Here is a 20,049-nt window from a genome sequence, read left to right as displayed (position 1 = left end):
TCACTGCTGGGTCCTCCCTGGTTGACCAAGCCCCAGCACCCAGAGAGGGCCCCTTCAGCAGGACAGACAGCGCTGCCTCAGCCTGTGACCTGGGTTTGGGGAATGCAGTGCAGAGGGACGGGGACAGAGACAGAGGGCCAGGACCCATATTTCTTTGTCCTCTTATTTCACACTGCCCTCACACGGGCCACACACAACTTCCCTTCTCACCTGAAGCGTGCGTCTGTGTGAGTTTGTCACCCGGTCTGTGTCCCCAGCCCGGGCCTCCATTGTCTCCTGCATTGCGGTCAGCAGTGAAGGGCAGTTCACACCAGCCTGCCAGCCCCTTTCTCTGAGTCTCTCCATGATCCCATGGAGACCTCATTCCCCCTGCCTTTCCTCTGCCACCACGATCATGCTGGCCGGGACTGTCGTACCTTCTTCCTGGAGCCCTCTGGGGTCACTCACACCCTCAGCTATGTGCTCACCAGGGGTCACCCACATTAGTTGATTGCACACATGTTCATCAGGGGTCACACTCAACCACAGTGCATGGCACGTTCTGGTGGTTGTGCCCGAGGTGTGGGCCACTATGTTGCTGGCATATGCGGGCTGTCAGGCACCCTGGCCGTACTCCAGAGACCTCCAGCCTGCTACAGCCTGGGGAATGCCAGATGGCAGAGCTGCTGTGGTCATGCTCAGCATATGTGGGTGGCACTAGGAATCAAACCCATGACCTCATGCTTGCGAGGTAGTTGTGTTCAGCCACTGAGCCATCCCTTGAGCCCCGCTTCTCTATAAACTAAAGAGTCCACTTACCAGGTTCCTTGTGTATGAGTGGGAAGTTTCAGATTTTACTGGAATTACACTGAGTTCAGTAGCTTGCCGGGCTCTCTGAGAGAGACAGAGGAATCGAACCCGGGTTGGCAACATGCAAGGCAAACGCCCTACCTGCCGTGCTATCGCTCCAGCCCTGGTGCCCGCTTGAGCTAATCGATGAACAATGGGATGACAGTGCTACAGTGCTACACTGAGTTAATAAATCAGTTTGGAGCAAATTCAACCTCTTTAAGTGATCCTTCCCTTTCTGTTGTATTCTTCTAAAAATTCTGATTAATAGATATTAGACTGGACCAGAGAGATAGCAGAGAGAAGGCAGGGTGCTTGCCTTGCGTGCAGCCAACCCAGATTTGTTCCGTGGCACCACCCTGTTAGAAGCTGGTTGTGACTCTAAAAACAAAACAGAACAAGAGCCCGAAAACTAGAATTCAGATAGATGCTCTAATACCTAGTTAGTTTGTTTTTTTTTCATTTCTGCCTGCCCATGCTCTCTAACTCTGGCTCCCTGTTCATCGTTGTTTAAGGCTCTTGTTTCTCTTGGGAGAGGGGGCTCCCCAGGGGTGCTCAAGGGGCTCCGCACCACTCCCGGTGACCCTTGACCTAGGACTACACAGGGACAGCTTGATGTGGCCCTACATGATCTCGGTGGTGCTGGGGCCCGCCAGGGTCACACCGAGTGGCGCTCAGGGGCAGGGCAGTGTGGGGAACGGAACTCAGGGCGTCCTGCATGCCACCCCTCTGAGCTCTTTCCCTGCCCCCACCTCTTATCTTTAAACTTGGAGTTTCGCAATCTGCGTGGGATAAATCCCCCATCTGAAGACTGTGAAAATGTCTCCGCGAGCCTGATTCTTCTGTCTACAGTGTTGGCTGGCGCTCAGATTCTCTCATTCCCATGTATACTGTGGGGAGGTTTTTTTTCTTTCAAACTATGACCTTATTTATTTTTCTTGGAACTTTATCTTGGAATCCTCTTCGGCCTGGTTTGACATGGTTTTCCTTCAAGGAGGGTTTCCATTTTCTTCTAGCCTAGGAACATGTTCTTGTTCTTTTTTTTTTTTTTTTTTTAATGGTGCCAGAAAATGGCACCCAGGGTCTCGTACATGCAAGGCAAGCGCTAGCTTTGCCCCTGAGCTCCGTCTCGTGCCCCTAGCCCAGTAACACTTTTTTGTTTTGTGGCCACACCGGCCGTGCTCAGGGGCTAATCCTGGCTCTGTGCTCGGGAGTGGAGTGGCCCTTGGCGGTGCTTGGAGCATAGGGATTGAACCTGCGTGAACTGCCTGCAAGTCGGGCCCTTTATTCTCCTGTGTCTCTGGCTCTAGCCCCGCTGCACTCTTAACATCTGAGTTTTGCGCAGGTGAGCGGGTTGGTAACCCTCAGGAGGGCCTTTGGGTTCCTGATAAGGGCTTCCTTCACTCGCATCACTTCCTGAGTGTCCTGGGGCAAGGAATTGAGTCACTGTAGCTGACCCAGGAAGATCCCTCCTGCCTCAGGCTGCCACGGCGTGTAGTCGGATGAAGCATAAAAGTTATATACTTACATCCTGGCGTCCTCTGGCACCTTCTCTCCCTGCTGCCCAGACTGTTGGGGCCGCCTGGGGCCTCTAGCCAATAGGAACCAAATTACAGTGGGAGTTGAACACTTCTTTGTTCTGTTTCGGCAGTGTGTGTTTGTGGAGAGGGCTTGGGGGTGCCGAGATCAGACCCGAAGCGTCACCCTTGCCGGGCAGCTGCTCTACCACTGAGTCAAGTGCTTCAGATCTCTCTCTCTCTCTCTCTCTCTCTCTCTCTCTCTCTCTCTCTCTCTCTCTCTCTCTCTCTCTCTCTCTCTCTCTCTGCAGTTTGCTCTGGCGATCCAACAGAATTGTTTTCTTCAGATGCTGTGGGGATATTTTGGTTGGATTTAATAAACAAACTAATCTTCTCAACTGTAAGGTGGAACATTAATTATCAGACGTTACTGCTGGTTTTTGTTTGCTGTTTTTTGGGCTTCCCAAGCAGTGCTTGGGAGAGCGCCCCCCCACCCCAGCAAAACTCAGCTGACCCCTCTGGGCAGTTCAAAGCTAAGGCCTGGGGTTGTGGTGCTGCCCAGGACCCGCAGTGCTCAGTGGACCTGACCAGGTGGGAGTCCCTAAAGGGCCCCTCATGCCTCTGCACCCATTATCTGTACTAGCGACCTGACTCAATTGCTTATGATTTTTCTTTTATTTATTTTGGGTGTGGAGGCCTCCCCTGGTGGTGCTTGACAGGGATCACTCCTGTCGGGGCTTGGGTTCTGTGCTTAGAGATCACTCCTGCCGGGGATCGGGGCAGTGTCAGCTGCATGCAAGGCAAGTGCCCTGCCCCGCTATGTTAACACTCTGGCCCCTACTCACGATGTTTAATCATGAAAGTGCACAAGGTTGAAATAAGCAGAAAATTTTATATTGGCATGAAAACGTTTTTCAATCGTCTCTGACAGGAATATAAAAATAAATCTAAGAACACCACCTTAGTGCGGCTGAGACAGATGGGATACAGAAACCGGAAGGAGCCAGGTCTGCATGCCACAGTGCTTGCTGCCGAGGTGGGATGCTGAGGAGCAACCCCCTCCCCCAACACACACACCCTGCAGGTGGTGTGTCAGCTATCATGGGTGGCCTTTCCGGTTAGAGAATCCCATGTTCAGCTGGTTCCTGTGCAGCCGAGGAGAAATGACCAGCTCTCTGGGCCTCAGTTTTCCCATCTGCTGTGTTGTTCCGAGAAGCCAGTGAACAGAGGGGTCTGAGGTGTCTCTCCTGCCATTGGCACAAGTTGGCTCGGAAGCAGTGGCAGTCACTGTTAGTCCACTTCTACATTGTTTCTAGAATTTTCAGGGTTTTTTAGCGAATTCCGGCTTGCTCTTCAAGCCCATGTTTTCCCTTGAACAATGTATCTCACTTGCTGTCTCTACATATCTTTCCTTTCTTTTCTGGAGGAGCCCTTAGTCTCTCTTGAACACATATTTTTTTTTCTCTTCTCACATTTTTCTTAGCAAGTTTTATTCAATAAAAGCTATCTTGCTTCACCAAAAAATACAAGTTGGGAGGGGGGGCGTCTGGAGTGATAGTACAGCAGGCAGGGCGCTTACCTTGCACACAGCCAACCAGGTTTGATCCCTGGTACCCATATAGCCCCCACCCAAGCCCCGCCAGGAGTGATCCCTGAGTGCAGAGCCAGGAGTAAGCCCTGAGCATAGCTGGGTATATAGCTCAAAACCCGAAACACCCCAAACAGGCAGAGCGCTAGCTCAAAGGACTGGAGCACGTGCTTGCATGTGGGAGGCCCGGGGCCAGGCCCTGGCACCTCATGGTCCCCCAGGTACCACCATAAGTGGCCCCAAGCACCGCCAGGATTAGCACAAAACCCACATAAATCATAAGAGCACCGCCGGAACATGTTCTTCTTTCCAGTCTGAGAAGGAGTGAAACTAGGATGTGAACCACCACGGCGGCCTCAGGCCACACACGTTGGGCTGACTGGCATTCCCCTCCTCCAGTTCCCGTGGCTTCCCTGACTCCAGGGAAAGGCCCAGAGTGCTCAGTGCTCAGGAGCCAGGCGGCCGGGGGGCTGGAGGGCTGGGGAGGGGCCGGGCTGCCGCCCCCAGGGTCTGAGCCTTCTCCCTTTGTCCTGCCCAGGCCGCAATGAGCCCCTGAAGAAGGAGCGGCTGAAATGGAAGAGTGACTACCCCATGACCGACGGGCAGCTGCGGAGCAAACGGGACGAGTTCTGGGACACGGCGCCCGCCTTCGAGGGCCGCAAGGAGATCTGGGATGCCCTCAAAGCCGCTGCCTATGCCGCCGAGGCCAATGACCACGAGCTGGCCCAGGCCATCCTGGATGGTGCCAGCATCACCCTGCCTCATGGTGAGCCGTGGGCCGAGGGCTCAGGAGTGCTGTGGTGGGAGCAGCGGGGCTGGGCAGGGGAGAGCCGGGGGCCTGCGGGAGGTGGGACCAGCTGAGGCAGGCAGCCCTCTGGAGCAGAGTCCAGGAGTGGGGACATGTGGCAAATACATCAGTCAGCCTGGCTGCCGAAGACAGAGAGGGGTACCAGGAGGCTCGGCGCAGTGTGACGGGAGCAAGCCCGGGACTGGGGGCCACACGGGCACCCCAGACACCTGGGAGGTGGGCTGCTGGGAGGGGTTTCTGTGTGCGGGTGCCTGATAGAGGCCTCTACCGCATCTCATCCGTACTCAGAGCAGCCCCCGGGGCTGTGTCAAACCGAGAGTCTGACACAGACCTGAGTTCAGTGGGAGGGTCTCTGCTTCTGAGCTCTGCGGCCTGAAAGCGAGGAGGTGGTCAGCTTCACTGCCCAGTGGCTGGTGACTGTGGGACACCCCCACCCCAAAAAATGGTTGTTAGGATCCAGCAAGACGGGCACAAAGACCCTGTTTACTCCGGTCCGGGACTTCGGCGCTGCAGACACAGTGAAGAAGTCCAGTTCTACGTGTAGCGCACTGTACAGTGAGGTCCTGGGGTCGAAGCCCTCAGGGGCAGGGCCTGTGCCCTCTGTCTCCTCCTGGGAACGCTGGCTCCCGTCAGCTGCCCTTTCATGTGCTCGGGGAAGAGATGCTGAACAAACTGGCAGAGTCAAGTGATTTTCCATGGCTGAATGGGCCAGTAACTGGCCGGCCCCAGCAGGCTGGCCCGGAGCGCCCTCCACTGGCCCGGGGACACTTGTGGAGTAGCCTAACAGGCAATTGGTCTGCTCGGGCCACTGTAGTGAGGACCCCCAGATGTAATGGTAGAAGCTCGTCTCTCAGCCTTGGAAGCTGGGGAGCTCCAGGTCAGGATGCCAGCTGACTGGGTTTGTGGCGAGAGCTCTGTCCTTGGCTTGTGGCCTGACCCATGCTGTTCCCTGCGCGGGTGGTCATGGGCAATCTCTCTTGTAAGGGCACTGATCCTGTTGGCTGAGGGACCCTCCTCTGGTCTCACTAAACCTTGATTTCTTCATCAGCCCTGACCTCCAAACACTAATGCCAGGGTCAGAGCAGTAGGACAGTGGGTAGGGTTTCTGGCTTGGCCTGTGGCTGACCCATGTTCGATCCCTGACACCCCGTATGGTCCCCCAGTCACAGCCAGGAGTGATCCCCGAGCGCAGAGCCAGGAGTAAGTCCTGTGCTTCGCCGGGCGTCACCCCCAACCAGGCCCAACCCAGCGATGCTGGGAGTCGGGTCTGCAAGAGCAGAGTGTCTGGGCAACGCGGCTGAGTCTCGTGGCAGTTGGTCCCCGAGCCGGCTCCTCTGACACCCCGCCTTTCCTGCAGGCACCCTCTGCGAGTGCTACGACGAGCTGGGCAACCGCTACCAGCTGCCCATCTACTGCCTGTCGCCGCCCGTGAACCTGCTGCTGGAGCGCGCCGAGGAGGAGAGCCTGGAGCCCCCCGAGCCCGCGCCCAGCGTGCGCCGCGAGTTCCCGCTCAAGGTGCGGCTCTCCACGGGCAAGGACGTGAGGCTCAGCGCCAGCCTGCCGGACACGGTGGGCCAGCTCAAGAGGCAGCTGCACACGCAGGAGGGCATCGAGCCGTCCTGGCAGCGGTGGTTCTTCTCTGGCAAGCTCCTCACAGACCGCACTCGGCTCCAGGAAACCAAAATCCAGAAAGACTTTGTCATCCAGGTCATCATCAACCAGCCCCCGCCGCCCCAGGACTGAGGAGCCGGTGGACCCCGGGACCCCCCGGCCCACCGCTGCCCTCCAGGGCTGTTCTTTACTCCAGGGGCTCCCCCCTGCCTGCCCAGTGGCTGCTGGGTGAGGGTCCCTCCCCGATGCCCCCCTCCAGCACCCCGGAAGCAGTGCTGCCACACACAGGCCTCGCCAACCTTGTGAGAGTGACATCGGCCAGGGTCCTCCCTCTCCTCCCGCCTTCCCCCAGGGTGGTGGGTTCGAGCCACGAGGGCCGCCCCAAGGCTGGAGCTGCTGCCCAGATCACTCCGGTTTTCTGCTCAGGGTCTGAAGCAGCTGCTGTCTCCCTCCCCCGCCCCCCTGCCTCGGCCTTGGGCAGCCCAGTCCTGGGCCCAGTGCCCGTCCCTCAGAGGGCAGGGGACTGCCGCAGGCCCCAGGAGCCAGCAGCCCAGGGCTGCGCTCTGCCTCTTCCTGCCCCCAGCACAATTGGCAGAAGGGAGGCAGGTGGCCAGAGGGCCGGCCTGTGTGGCAGGGATCTGCCGGGGCCATCTCATGACTGTGACCCCAGCGGAGGGGGGTCTCCAGCCCAGCAGTGGCCTCCCGGCAGGTCCCTGTGTACAACCATACCTGCATATTTATCAATAAAGCCTTTTGCTCCTTCCCCCTCTCTCTGCCTGACTTTGACTTGGGGTCCTCCTGCAGCTCGGTGGGGGTCCCTGAGCCAGTTCTGGTTGGGAGCAGGAGGGTCCCAGCCTCCCCCGGCAAGGAAGTGGAGCAAGCCTCTAACTGCTGGCGCTCAAGGCGATGTTCTCATGGGTCCTCAGAAAAGTCACTTCCCCTGACCCTACTCATCCTCACAGGAGCCGACTACTCCAAGAGCGGGGGATTCAGGGGCACCGCCCATGTGAACGTGTGCAGCATGTGGAGGCCCGGGGCCCTAGGGGATAACTTGGTAGCTAGAAGGTCCCCGGTGCAGGCTAGAGGCGGCAATTTGGATCCCTGGTGCCACCACGCACATCAGTATGATCCCGCAGCTCTGCCACCATCCCATGCCACACGCAATTTCTGGCCACACTCAGATGCACTTGAGCCCCACAACTAAAGGGGTGTGGCCCCTTGGAAGCATGGCAGCAGATAAAGAATGTGAGGCTGGTGTGCACGTGTGCAGGCCCCCCAAAGAAGCACCTTCCCGGGCACACGGAGGCAGCAGTGTGTGAGCTACGTCATCCCGGAAGCATTTCCCGCGGGAGCGTCTCCAGAAGACGGGTGGGTGTGCTGGCCTCGCAGGAGGAATGGATGCAGCTTGCTGGGAGGGGGCTGCGCCCAGGTTGGGGGCAGGGTGGAGCCCCCCTCCCCGTACCCCAGGGAACATTAAAGCAAACCCCCGACAAACAGGTGTTGGAGCATGTGTTCACTTGCCACAGGGCACCAGAGAAGAAAAGGGGCCAGTTGCTTGAAGGGAAACCCGGATAGGGAACCAGGACTCAATATCCATGGCATCTGAGCCAAAGGAAGAGGGCACGCCCCCAAGAGTGGTGAGGCCCTAAGGGGGTGAGGGAGACGCTGGGGGGACTCTGAGAAGGGTTGGGGGGACCCTGAGAGGGGTTGAGACCTTAGGGGGACCATGAGAGAGGGTGAGGGAACCCTGGAGGGACCCTGAGAGGAATGAGGGATATTGGGGGGAACCCTGAGAGGAATGAGGGAGACTGGGGGGGGACCCTGAGAGGAATGAGGGAGACTGGGAGGACCCTGAGAGGAATGAGGGAGACTGGGAGGACCCTGAGAGGAACGAGGGAGACTGGGGGGACCCTGAGAGGAATGAGGGATATTGGGGGGGGACCCTGAGAGGAATAAGGGAGACTGGAAGGACCCTGAGAGGAATGAGGGAGACTGGGGGGGACCCTGAGAGGAAATAGGGAGACTGAGGGGGGACCCTGAGAGGAATGAGGGAGACTGGGGGGGACCATGAGAGGAATGAGGGAGACTGGGGGGACCCTGAGAGGAATGAGGGAGACTGGGGGTGGACCCTAAGAGGAATGAGGGAGACTGGGGGGACCCTGAGAGGAATGAGGGAGACTGGGCGGGGACCATGAGAGAAATGAGGGAGACTGGGGGGGACCATGAGAGAAATGAGGGAGACCCTGGGGGACCCTGAGAGAGGATGAGGAAGACTTTGAGAAGGGATAAGACCGTGGGGGGACCCTGAGAAAGGGTGTGGAAGACCTTGGGGGGACCCTGAGGGGTGAGGGAGACCATGGGGGTCTCTGAGAGGGATGAAGGAGATCCTGGAGGGGAACCCTGAGAGGGGGTGAGACAGATCCAGGGGGAACTCGTAAGAGGGGATGAGGGAGGCCCTGGGGTCCGAGGCGTGAGGGATGTCGCTGCCGGCCGCGGCTCCAACGCGGCGGGTCTCTGGTCTGGCTCCCGCCCCGAGGCCGCACTAGGGGGCGCTGTGGGGCCGCCCGCGCCCGCACCGTCCAGCAGGGGGCAGCGCCGGGCCGGGGTTCCCCGGGCGCCCCGGGGTGAAGGGGACAGGAGAATCGGGCTGGTGAGCTCACGGCGAAGGCGCCCGGCAGCGCGGGGGTGGCCGCCCCGGGCTGCTATAAAGGCCCGCGGGGCCCCGCGGCCCCGCAGCAGCGACCGGCAGCGCCATGGCCACCCCCGAGGCCGTGCAGGCGGCCACGGCGCTCATCGAGCAGCGCCTGGCGCAGGAGGAGGAGAAGGAGGTAGGGGCTGGGCTGGGCTGCGGGGCGGGGGTGGGCTGGGGAAGCCCAGCGGACCCCATCCCTGCCCCAGGACAGGGCTTCAGCCCCAAGAACCGAGAGCTGGGCGGCGTGTGCCAGTGTGCACCGCCCTGGACCCTGCCCCCCGGCCGGGCTGGACCCAGCCGGACAGTGGCCCTGCTGGGATTGCTGGAAGCGTGAGTGCCGAGAGCCCCCAGCTGCAGGCGGGGAGCAGAGACCCTCCTGCAGGGCAGCAGAGGGACATCCTGGGAGAGAGAAGCCAGGGGTCCCGCCTGTCAGCCACGCTCCTTGGAGGGAGGAGGGTGTGACGGGCCCTTCCGCCTCTGCTGGGATAAAGGAGAGGGTAGGAGGATGCTGGCCCCATCCCCCGTGTCCCTTAAGCTGCTCTGAGAGGCCACCCCCTCCTATGCCACCTTTCCTGTGCTGGCCAGCACCTGTCAGCGCAGTGGAGACACGGAGGCTAGAGGGGAGAGGGCACAGAGGGGCCGGGAGTGCTCCCGCTTGGGAATTGACAGGGGTTTGGATGTCGGGAGAAAGGACGGGCAGCGGGCACCAACTGGGGGCAAAAGACAGGAGACTCGGTGGGCGCTCCCAGCCAGGGGGACAGGCAGCTCCGCCAGCCTCGAGGATGGCTCCTTACTGGAGGAAATGTGGGCTCCGATGGAGAGGGAGACTCTCATGTGTGGGCACCGGGGCCGAGAGGGACTGAGGGGCCAGAAGAGCTGAACACTGACAGGAATGTATTTCCCTCCCCCCTTGGCATGTGCTGGCAGAGCCACCAGGTGAGTCATGCTGCCCTGGACCAGGGACCCTGCAAGGGGACACTGCGGGCACCTGGCACATAGAGCAGCCGGCCCGTGGCAGCCGGACCCACAGCCTGCCTTCCCACCTCCAGGCAGTGATCAAGGACCACTCTTGGTAGGGTTCTGGGCCCATCCTGGGTGCAGGGGATCCAGGCGCCGGACCTACTGTTACTACCTCTCCAGCCTCCCTCCCCCAGTGTAGTGTAGGAACAGAAGAGTCAGAAGAACCTCAGTGCTCGAAAAGGTGAATCTAATTCATGGCGTAAAAAGTCACTCCAGCAGCCAGAGATAGTACAGGGGGTTTAGCACTTGCCTTGCCCACAGCTGACCCACCTTTGATCCCCAGGCCCGCCAGGAATGATTCCTGAGTGCAGAGCCAGGAGTGAGGCTGAGCACCGCTGAGTGCAGCCCCCAAATAGAACAAAACAAGTTTCCCTGGGGGCCAGAGTCCAAGGGTTAAGGTGTGTGGCTGACCCTGCTTCAGTCCCCAGCACCACATGGTCCCTGAGCGCCACTGGGTGCGGCCCGGAGGCCCCTGGAGACTGCAGGGTGCCAGTGTATCCCCACATCCTGAGGCCAGCAGGCTGAGAACCCTGGGGAACTGTGCCTCAGTCTTCTGAGCACTCCATGTGAGCCAATAATTCTGTAGTGTCCCTGCAGGCGCCCTTCACTTTGCTGGCTGCAAGTGGGCAGGTGTCTGAGCCAGCCTCGGGGTGAGCTGATGAGGTGCTGGGAACCCCGGGACCAGCCAGGAGTGGGGCAGAATAAGGGTCCTGAGGTCACACACCTGGCAGGTGTCCTTGGAATAGTGGGGGGCTGTCTGCCTCCCCACATGCTGCGGGCAACCTCCACCATGTCCCAATTCACCAGAAACTCCAGAAACCGCCCCCGAAGATGGCAATGGACATGCTGGTGTTGGAGGATGAGAAGCGCCTCGGGGCTCAGAACCGGGCCTTACAGCAAGTGAAGGTATGTCTGCTCCTGCACAGTACACAAGCCAGGCACACAGACACATACACAACTTATAAACACATAGGCACAAACACACTCATACACATATGCATAGGTACACAATACAGACATACACACAGAGATACACATACATGCTTACAGGGTACTATATACGTACATAGGCCCACACATACAGATGAAGGCAGACACACAGGCACACACATATACATAGACACAGGTGTACACATAACAGAAACACATATACACAGACACAGAGAAATGCACTTATAGACACATAGGCACACACATATGCACATACATATAAAGGAATATACATACACAGAGACACACAGAGACACATATATAGACACAGATAGACACAGAAATGCACTTATACACAGACACACACATCTACACATACCTACACATACACATGTACAGAGGCACACACATAAATACAGACACACACATATACACACATGCTTACAGGCATACATATACACATACATACACATATACAGGCACATATAGACACAGAAACACATGTACACATACAGGAACACAATATAGACACACAGACACACATACACGCAGACACACATACACGCAGACAGGCACACAAATTCAGGCACATATATACATACATACAAACACATACATAGATACACACAGGCACACATACTAATGCACAGACGCAAATCCATATAAACCCCTACATAGACAACAGATGAACATAAGTTCAGACATATACATGTGTATCCACACATGCACACACAGATAAATACTCTCAGCAGACCGCCCAGCCCCCCCAGACCTGCAGGGCCCCCTTCTCCCAGGGAACAAAATCCCAGGGGATCGTTTGTGGAGCCTGAGAGGTGGGCTAGAAGGCTGAGTGTCACAGGAGTGCTCCCCATGGGCTGGAAAGCCAGGGGCCCTGGGCCCGAGTGTCTGAGCAGCCAGAGCAGAGCCCGAGCAGGGGCCCCTCTGGGACGCTTGTCACTTTTCCATTTGAACACCAGCACGGAGAGGGATAGCTTTCATGGCCATGCGTGGAGAACTGAGCATTCAGATGCCCTATAGGAGCCCCGGGCTGAGGCCTATCCCAGAGAGTCCCTCTTACATGACACTGAGGCCCTGACCACAGGCGCCTACGCCTCCCTGGCCCCTGCTCTGAGTGTCCTGGCCACCTAGTGTGCAGGAACTACACTGGACTCTCTCGAGAAAGCCTTCCCCTCCAGCTTAGCTTGGAGGGTCCCCGAGGCCCCCCAACTCTGCCCAGTGTGGGGGGATTGATGGGCCCTCCCCATGAAGGGCCAAGAACGCGTGCGCAAGACGTCCCTGGATCTGCGACGGGAGATCATCGACGTGGGGGGCATCCAGAACCTCATCGAGCTGCGGAAGAAGCGGAAGCAGAAGAAGCGGGAGGCCCTGAACGCCCCGGAGCCGGCCCCGGAGCCTGAGGACCTGGTGAGGTCCTGGGAGGATGGTGGGGGGACTTGGGGGCGCAGGCGAGACCCTAGGACCCTGGAGCTCCAGGAGCTGGTGAGGGTCCTGGGAGGATGTGTCAGGGACTGAGTGAGGGAGTGCGGGAAGGCCCTGGAGCCCCCCTCCAGACAAACACATGTACATACATACATACATACATACATACATACAGAGAACCCGTATGTTCTCTAGACGGGCCCTGTGGACGATGAGACATTCCTAAAGGCGGCAGTGGAGGGGAACATGAAGGTCATTGAAAAGTTCCTGACTGACGGGGGGTCCGCGGACACCTGTGACCAGGTGAGATGCCTTCTGCCCTGTGCCCTCTGAGTGCCGCCCCACCTGCCTTCTGTACACCTGTGGGATATGGGACGCCCTCTTCTCATGCAGGGATTTAGAGAAATTATCTGGCTGTTTTCAACATAGGGAGGCACGAATGCCACGTGGTTCCCCAAGCACTGAGCTGGGCGTAGCCCCCATGCACCACCGGGGATGGACCCCCTATAAAACAGTACAAAGGCAATCGTGGCAGAGCCTGCCTCGTGAGCTTGGTTGGCCCTAAGATCAGAGGGCTCTGAGACAGGTCTGGGCAGAGCACTGAGGCGCCGTAGGCAGAGAACCTGGGAACCCTGCCCAGGGCTCAGCGTCCAGCTGGGGGCAGCCTGGCTCTCCGCCCCGGTGGCTCTTCGCGTGGAAGCTCCAACTCTGATAGCGTCTCTGGGAACAGTTCCGCAGGACAGCCCTACATCGAGCTTCCCTGGAGGGCCACACAGACATCCTGGAGAAGCTTCTGGAGAGTGGAGCCACTGTGGACTTCCAGGACCGGGTGAGCAAGAGGGTCAGGACTAGGTGGGAGGCTGGAGGTGCGGCCAGAATCAACCTTTTCCTGCAAATCCGGGCCACCAGGGTTTGCCACAGGGGCCAAGCCCCAGGTCTAGTGGGTTGTAGGGCCTTAGGCGGGCCCCAGCTCCTCCCTGAGCCCCCTCTGTAAGTCGGGGTTGGGCTTGCTGGGCCCCAGAGGTGCTCTTGCTCTGCCTCGTGCACTCCCAGGCACAGGGTATCCCTGCCCCGTTCCCCTGGGTTTGTTCCTGATTTCCAGCCTGGGGTCCGTCCCCCTCATCCCCCAGCACCTCCTTCCCTGGTGTTCTGCAATGGCTCCACCTTCCCCTCCAGCTGGACTGCACAGCCATGCACTGGGCCTGCCGCGGGGGGCACCTGGACGTGGTGAAACTCTTGCAAAGCCGAGGAGCAGACACCAGCCTGAGGGATAAGGTGAGGCCACAAGTAATTCTTGGGATCCTGTGAACCAGGGGACGGGACAATGGCAGAAATGCACAGGAAGGAGAGGAGCTTGCCAAGGAGCTGCTCAAATTGCTGCGGAGATGAGGAAGGGTCCCTATGGCAATGGCAGGGCCTGGGGACCACTCTCTTGGGGCAGGGAGCAGGAGGCACAAACGCCAGGGAGAAGAGAGCCATTATGGGGGGGGACTCTGGAAGCACCCCAGAGTTTGCCCATCTGTGCCATCTATCACGTGCCTTTGTCCATCGAGCCTCCAGGCCCTCATTTATTCACTGGCCATTTCTCTGTTCATTCCTTTGGTGTGGCCTTAGACAAGGCACAACCTCGACCTCTTGGGTCTTCATCTGTGAAAATGCCCTGCAGGAACTTTCACTGCAGGAATAAAAATTCAGGACAGTGGTGGAGGTCTGGGGCCCCTGGTGGTGGTGAAGGTGCAGTATCTGCACATCACAATCCTGACTGTCATCGTCGTTGTAAGCATGTCACCTAAACTACAATAAAAAATATTTTTTAAAAAAATTTTCAACAGAAAGTGCCACTGGATAGGATCAGGGCGACTACAGCACTGCCTCTCTCGGGGTTCAGGTCAGATACTAGTGTGAGAGTCAGGGCAAAAGCCCACCCAGAGGTCCCCCAGTCTAGGGGTTGCTCTTCCTCCCCACCCAGCTCCTGAGCACCCCCCTGCACGTGGCGGTCCGGACAGGGCACACAGAGATCGTGGAGCACTTCCTGTCCCTGGGCCTGGACATCAACGCCAAGGACAGGGTGAGTGCCCTACGCCCGCTGCTCCCCCCCACCCCTGTCCCCAAGAGTTCCCACAGAGGCCCATGTGCTGATTGTCATCCGGGGTCTAGGAAGGGGACAGCGCCCTGCACGACGCCGTGAGGCTCAACCGCTACAAGATCATTAAACTGCTGCTCCTGCACGGGGCTGACATGACCACCAAGAACTTGGTGAGTCCTTCCTGCCCCTGGACACGCGGGAAGCAGGGGGCGGCAACCCCAGCATGTGCGGCCTCTCACCTCCCCAGCTTGCTGGCCCATCTCTGTCCAGAGCTCCAGTGCAGAGAAACAGTCTTTGAGGGGCACTTCCTAAATCTCCCCCAAATAGACCACAGGGGGTTCTAATGCCTGGATCCAGGAAAGCCTCAATCTTGGAGGACAGAAGTAGGGGGCTCTGGAAGTTGATGGCCCCGCTGACCCCGGCATACTCCATTGGTCCTGGTGGTCCTTAGGTTTTCTTTGGAGTCCCTGTCCCTCATGCAAACTTATTTACGGGTCCAGAGGAACCACAAAAAAAGGAATGGGGAGAGTCCCCCTGCCCCTAGAAAAGTGAAGGGGTGATGGGAAAGTCAGGAAGCTTTGGGAGTGGGGTAGTTGAGGGCCTCACACGGTGGCACCGATGCTGTTCGGGGCCAGAGAATCCTCTGTGGTGGGGGTGCTGCCCTGTGCCTGGTAGGAATCTAAGCAGCACCCCAAGATGCCATCTTGCTTCGAGCCAACATGCCTTCACACGGACCCCCAGGCGTTGGCGTGGCCCAGCCTGGGGACCCTCAGCGTGGAGGAGCCCCTCCTCGAACAGACTTCAGAGCACTGACAGGGCCCCCTCTGGGCTCCCGCAGGCAGGAAAGACCCCCGCAGACCTGGTGCAGCTGTGGCAGGCTGATGCCCTCCACGCTCTGGAGCACCCCGAGCTCGACTCAGAGCAGAACGGGCTGGAGGGACCTGCTGAGAGCGGACGGGAGACCCCCCAGCCTGTGCCAGCCCGGTAAATGCCCTGCTCCGCGGGCAGCCAGAGGCGGGCAGCATGAGCACAGAGCCAGCACCCAGCAGTTCCTCTGCGTTTTCACCTGGAGGTGCCCACATGCTACTGCAATACAAAATAAATCATTTTTGCTATTTGTGATGTGTGTGTTTGTGTGTGTGTGTTATTTCATCTGTGTGCCCTGGGATTTTTCAGCTCGCTCCTTGGTTTTGTTTTTTGTCTTGTTTTGGTTTGTGTTTTGGGCTACACCCAAGCAATGCTCAGGGGTGCTCTGCGCTCAGGAAGCACTCCTGGCTTGGGGAACCATATCGGGATGCTGGAGATCAAACCCCGTCAGCAGCTGCAAGGCAAATGCCCTACCCACTTTACGCTAGCTCTAGCCCCATGTATTTGATTTTGGTGCCACACTCCACTCCACGATACTCAGGAGTTACTCCTGGAGGTGCTCGAAAAACCATAGTGGGTGCCAGGGATCGAACCCAAGTCAGCCGCACTCAATGGAAAGCAAGACAGGCACACCCTACCCGCTGGACCGTCGATCCGGCAGCTGCCCCGTTGCCTGTGTCCACCTGCTGCTTTCTTGTTGAGCATTCTCCCCTGCTCCACCCCTCCTCCCAGACCCCCAGTCTGGACTGCAGCCTGCAGCCCAGGGGGCCCAGCCCAGGCGTGTCAGCTGGCATCGGGGCGGAGTCGATGGCCGGTGCGGCTGCTCGCCCGGACCTTGGCTCCTCCCACTGGGCAGGGCGGGCTCAGCCCATCAGCTCCGCCCAGAGCGGGGGGGGCGGGGAAGGCGCGGGCCGGAAGCTCCCAGCTGGAAACTGGAGGCGGGGAGGTAGGGGCCCCTGCCGCTCTGCTTGGGTGTGGGGACCCCAGAAGCCAGCTCCCCTCTGGGGCGGCCCTGGTGGTGGCGTTTCTCAACCGCCCCCCAACGGGAGGGAAGACTCCCGCAACCCCAGGCCTGGCTCCCTGGCCTCTGACCCTGGGGACACCCCGCCCACATCTGACCCAGCGCCCACAAGCTGGGGGGCGACGAATTTTTAACTAGACACGTAGATCATTAACCAGGGTAGGAAGGGGTCCAAACTCAGCCTCCCTGAGGGGCAGAGACCAGCTGGGCCCCGGCCGCCTACAGAGATGCTGGCGCCCCGAATCTGCGCCGCCGTGTGGCCTGGGCTGAGCAGGGGCTTGTCCAGGAAAGTGGGGGGCAGGACCTCGGGAGAGGGGAAGAAGGTGGACATTGCCGGTATCTACCCCCCCGTGACCACCCCGTTCACGGCCACTGCTGAGGTGGACTATGGGAAGCTGGAGGACAACATACGCAAACTCAGCACCTTACCCTTACGAGGTAAGTGGAGTTGGGGCGCCGGAGACCCCCCCACTCCTCAGCCTCCTGGAAACTCAGGAGGGGACACAGGCTCTCAAAAGCTGCTCGGGGACACTTGGAGACCTGGGAATCAGTTTGTGTGTTTTTGGGGCCACACCAGCCAATGCTCAGGGCTTACTCCTGGCCCTGCACTCAGGGATCACTTCTGGTGGGCTCGGGAACTATATGGGGTGCCGGGGATCGAACCTGGATCCACCGCAGGCAAGGTAAGCATCTACCCACTGTGCTACTCCTCTGGCCCCCGGCGATCCATTTTTCAAAAAACTTTATTCAAAGGACCAGTCTCCGATACTGTTGGTGGCCCGGCTACATGCACACAATGGTCACACCAGACTGTTTCCCTCTGCCGCTGTCACAGGGCCGCACCCCGCTCCCCACCCCACACCGTGATATGGTCATGTTATGTTATGTTATGTTATGTTATTTATTTATTTATTTATTTTGCTTTTTTGATCACACCCGGCGATGCACAGGGGTTATTGCTGGCTCTGCACTCAGGAATTACTCCTGGCGGTGCTCAGGGGACCATATGGGATGCTGGGAATCAAACCCGGGTCAGCCACATGCAAGGCAGATGCCCTACCCGCTGTGCTATCACTCCAGCCCCGTTGTTATTTTTGACTATATTTTATTAGCGGGGGGTGATTTTATTGTGGAGCAGAAGCGGGAGCTCCCAGTCTGAAGTTGGGAGACTGTGCCGGCTCCGGGGTGTCCTGTGGCCTGCGGCTGCATCTCACCTGCCTTAGTTTCCCCATGAGTGAACTGCTCAAACTCCTTGGCCCCTGCTGTTGTGCAGTCCAGCCAGATAACGGGCCTGAAAGTCCCTGGTCAGCAGGTGCAGGCAGCCCCGCCCGCTGGCCCCGCTCCTCTTGTTTGCGCACTCTCTGGGCGAAGCCTCTCTTGGCTCCATGCATGCCCGTCCCGGACCCTCCGGCTCATTTTCCTCTTCACACCTCGGTGTCCTCTCTCTAAGGTCACCAGGGTGACTCGCCACGTACAACAAGCCAGAGGCACAGAAAAACAAGTCGAGGGAAATGACCAGTCCCAGCGGCCTGCCCTCCACTGTCACCTATGACCATGCCCCGTGGGAGGACTCAGAATGGCCGCCTTTCCCAGATAGAAAAGAGCAGGCGCGAGTGGCCGTGGCCCAGGGCCTACCTGCCGTCTGGCTGAGCCAAGACTCGAGTCAGGTCTGACTGCACAGCTGTGACGGCTACTCGGCAAGTCCGGTGGCGTCCCTGGGTGGGATCTGCCCCACACCAGCTCTGGCGGTGTAACAGCTGCTCTGATTGAGGCCATGTCGTGATGCTGTGAACAACATGCATGCTGTGGGCCAGAGAGCTCAAAGGCTGGAGCGTGGCCTTTGCATGCATGCAGGTGACCCTAGTTTGATACCTGGCCCCACATGGTCCCACCCTAACGCCAAGTACCACTAGATATTGGCGAGGTGGCCCCTGAGCACCATTCAGGGTGGCCTGGGGAACCCCCAGCTCCACAGGGCCAGAGCAGCACCACCACCTCAGACCCCTGCGCCAAAAATGGTGGGTCCCATTGAGAATACCTGAGAGGGGCCCCCAGACTTTGGGGGGGTCCCCTCCATCATCATCATCACCATTATAAAGGGGGAGAGAAGAGCAAAGTTTCACAGGCGCTGGCTCCCAGTCCCAGCTCCACCACTCTAAACTCCTCGTCTCCCCACCTGCCCCGTGGAGTGCAAAGCCCATCTCCTGGGGTCTGACAGTACAGGCAGGGGCAAACTGCATAGTGTCCAGCGTCAGAAAGCGCTGGTCATCAGGTCGAAGAGACGGCTCAACAGGCTGAGTGCGTGCTTTACATGCAGAAGACCTGGGTTCGCTGAGCCCCCAACACAGAGCTCAGAGTAGCCCCTGAGCACTGCCGGATGTGGCCCCCAAACCCAGTCCAACAGCAGCAGTCACACAAAAGGAGTATTGGTTCAATGGGAACACTGGGCCGAACGCCAATCTGGTGGGCCCGGGACCCAAGGTTGCTTAATGGCGGTGACAACTGGCCTGCCCATAGCTCAGTGCTGAGAGAATGTGACTCTAGGGAGGGGACAGCAGCTGCCCTCTGTGTGCCCTATTGAACAGTCACATTGACTCTCTTTTCCGCGCGGTTTCAGCTCCTTGGGGCCAGCCGGTGTGGGCCGAGACCCTCTTGGAGCTAACTGAGCAGTTGGTGGACTTTGAGGGGCAAAGACTTGCTTCACATTCCAAGTTCAAGGGCACCCCAGTGCAGCAGGCAGAGAGGGGGACTTTGAACCTGGTATCTGCTTCTCACCCAGAGAATCCGCTGAGAACACCAGGCTCTCTACCCTTCCTCCCACCCACCCCCGAAGAGCCCCTGGGACCAGTGTGCAGGGTCAGCAGCAAAAGGCTGCAATCGACTTGGCCAACCAGAGGTCCCCTGGGTCCACTCAACTGCAGTCTCCTCTCCACCTCTCTCCTGCTCACACACACAGGCTGGGGAGGGGTTGCTGGAGAGAAAGATTCCAGCATCTAGAGTTGGATTCCAGCATCTAAAGGGAGATCAGAATCCTGGATGTGGCGCTGGAGAGAGTACATGTGGCCCAACGCCATGGAAGGTCTCTGGGCACTACCAGGAGTGACCCCTGAGCACACACAGAGATAGTAGTAAGCCCTGAGGACAGATTTTGCATGTATAGCCCAAAATCTCTGCATCCCCCTGCTCCCCCAAATATAAAAATCTTGATCCTGAGGACTGGAGCAGTAGTACAGTGGGGAAGGTACTTGCCTCATATGCACTAAATCTGGGCTTAATCCCCGGCACCCCATGTGGTTCTGAGCCCTGCCAGGAGTGATCCCTGAGCACAGAGCCAGAGTAAGCCCTGAGCACTGTCAGGTGTGGCCCCGAGACAAAAAATCATCCTGGTCCTGGGAGATGGGCCGGGACATCATATGGGCGACATATATTGTCTGGAGCCATGGATTGTACTGGAGCACACGTACCGCATGATCCTGCCCCGTAACACGTGGTCCTTTGAGCACTACTAGAAGCAAGTTTAATTTTGACCAGTTTTCCATACCAGATACCACTGTTTGTAACCCCAAAACAAAAATAAACAAAAGGGGCTGGAGGAGCTGGAGAGATAGTACAGTGAGGAGGGCACTTGCCTTGCATGCAGC

At 58.5% G+C, this 20,049-nt stretch overlaps 3 protein-coding genes across 4 annotated transcripts in view; all 3 read left to right on the top strand.

Moving 5' to 3' along the window:
* Positions 1 to 7,115, top strand: part of UBTD1 (ubiquitin domain containing 1) — a 59,408-nt gene extending 52,293 nt beyond the window's left edge. Inside the window, exons 2-3 of the mRNA XM_055118973.1 lie at positions 4,472 to 4,699; positions 6,099 to 7,115. Coding sequence (XP_054974948.1) covers positions 4,472 to 4,699; positions 6,099 to 6,484 — 614 coding nt within the window. The 3' untranslated portion in view covers positions 6,485 to 7,115. The remainder of the gene's footprint in view (positions 1 to 4,471; positions 4,700 to 6,098) is intronic.
* Positions 7,116 to 8,952: 1,837 nt separating this feature from the next.
* On the top strand, positions 8,953 to 15,614 carry ANKRD2 (ankyrin repeat domain 2). The gene is made up of 9 exons (XM_004616370.2): positions 8,953 to 9,180; positions 10,872 to 10,970; positions 12,264 to 12,419; positions 12,630 to 12,737; positions 13,165 to 13,263; positions 13,611 to 13,709; positions 14,404 to 14,502; positions 14,592 to 14,690; positions 15,359 to 15,614. Exons 1-9 carry the CDS (start codon positions 9,106 to 9,108, stop codon positions 15,506 to 15,508), a joined length of 984 nt encoding a protein of 327 aa, XP_004616427.1. The 5' UTR covers positions 8,953 to 9,105; the 3' UTR covers positions 15,509 to 15,614.
* A 690-nt stretch (positions 15,615 to 16,304) lies between these two features.
* Positions 16,305 to 20,049, top strand: part of HOGA1 (4-hydroxy-2-oxoglutarate aldolase 1) — a 29,672-nt gene continuing 25,927 nt past the window's right edge. For both annotated transcript variants that reach the window (XM_055119280.1, XM_055119279.1), the window contains exon 1: positions 16,305 to 16,846. In XM_055119280.1, coding sequence (XP_054975255.1) covers positions 16,636 to 16,846 — 211 coding nt within the window. In that variant the 5' untranslated portion in view covers positions 16,305 to 16,635. The remainder of the gene's footprint in view (positions 16,847 to 20,049) is intronic.

The sequence above is a fragment of the Sorex araneus genome, chromosome 11 (genome assembly GCF_027595985.1).
Source record: "Sorex araneus isolate mSorAra2 chromosome 11, mSorAra2.pri, whole genome shotgun sequence".
NCBI lineage: Eukaryota > Metazoa > Chordata > Mammalia > Eulipotyphla > Soricidae > Sorex > Sorex araneus.
The sequence above is the reverse complement of the archived record's forward strand: the minus strand, read 5'-3'. Positions and strand labels throughout refer to the sequence as shown.

Bases quoted from the DNA above. Each gene is read 5' to 3' on its own strand.
- ANKRD2 (XM_004616370.2), top strand. From the start codon at position 9,106: ATGGCCACCCCCGAGGCCGTGCAGGCGGCCACGGCGCTCATCGAGCAG. The intron at 9,181-10,871 runs GTAGGGGCTGGG...CCAATTCACCAG, and splicing joins CGCAGGAGGAGGAGAAGGAG to AAACTCCAGAAACCGCCCCC. The intron at 13,710-14,403 runs GTGAGGCCACAA...CTCCCCACCCAG, and splicing joins ACACCAGCCTGAGGGATAAG to CTCCTGAGCACCCCCCTGCA.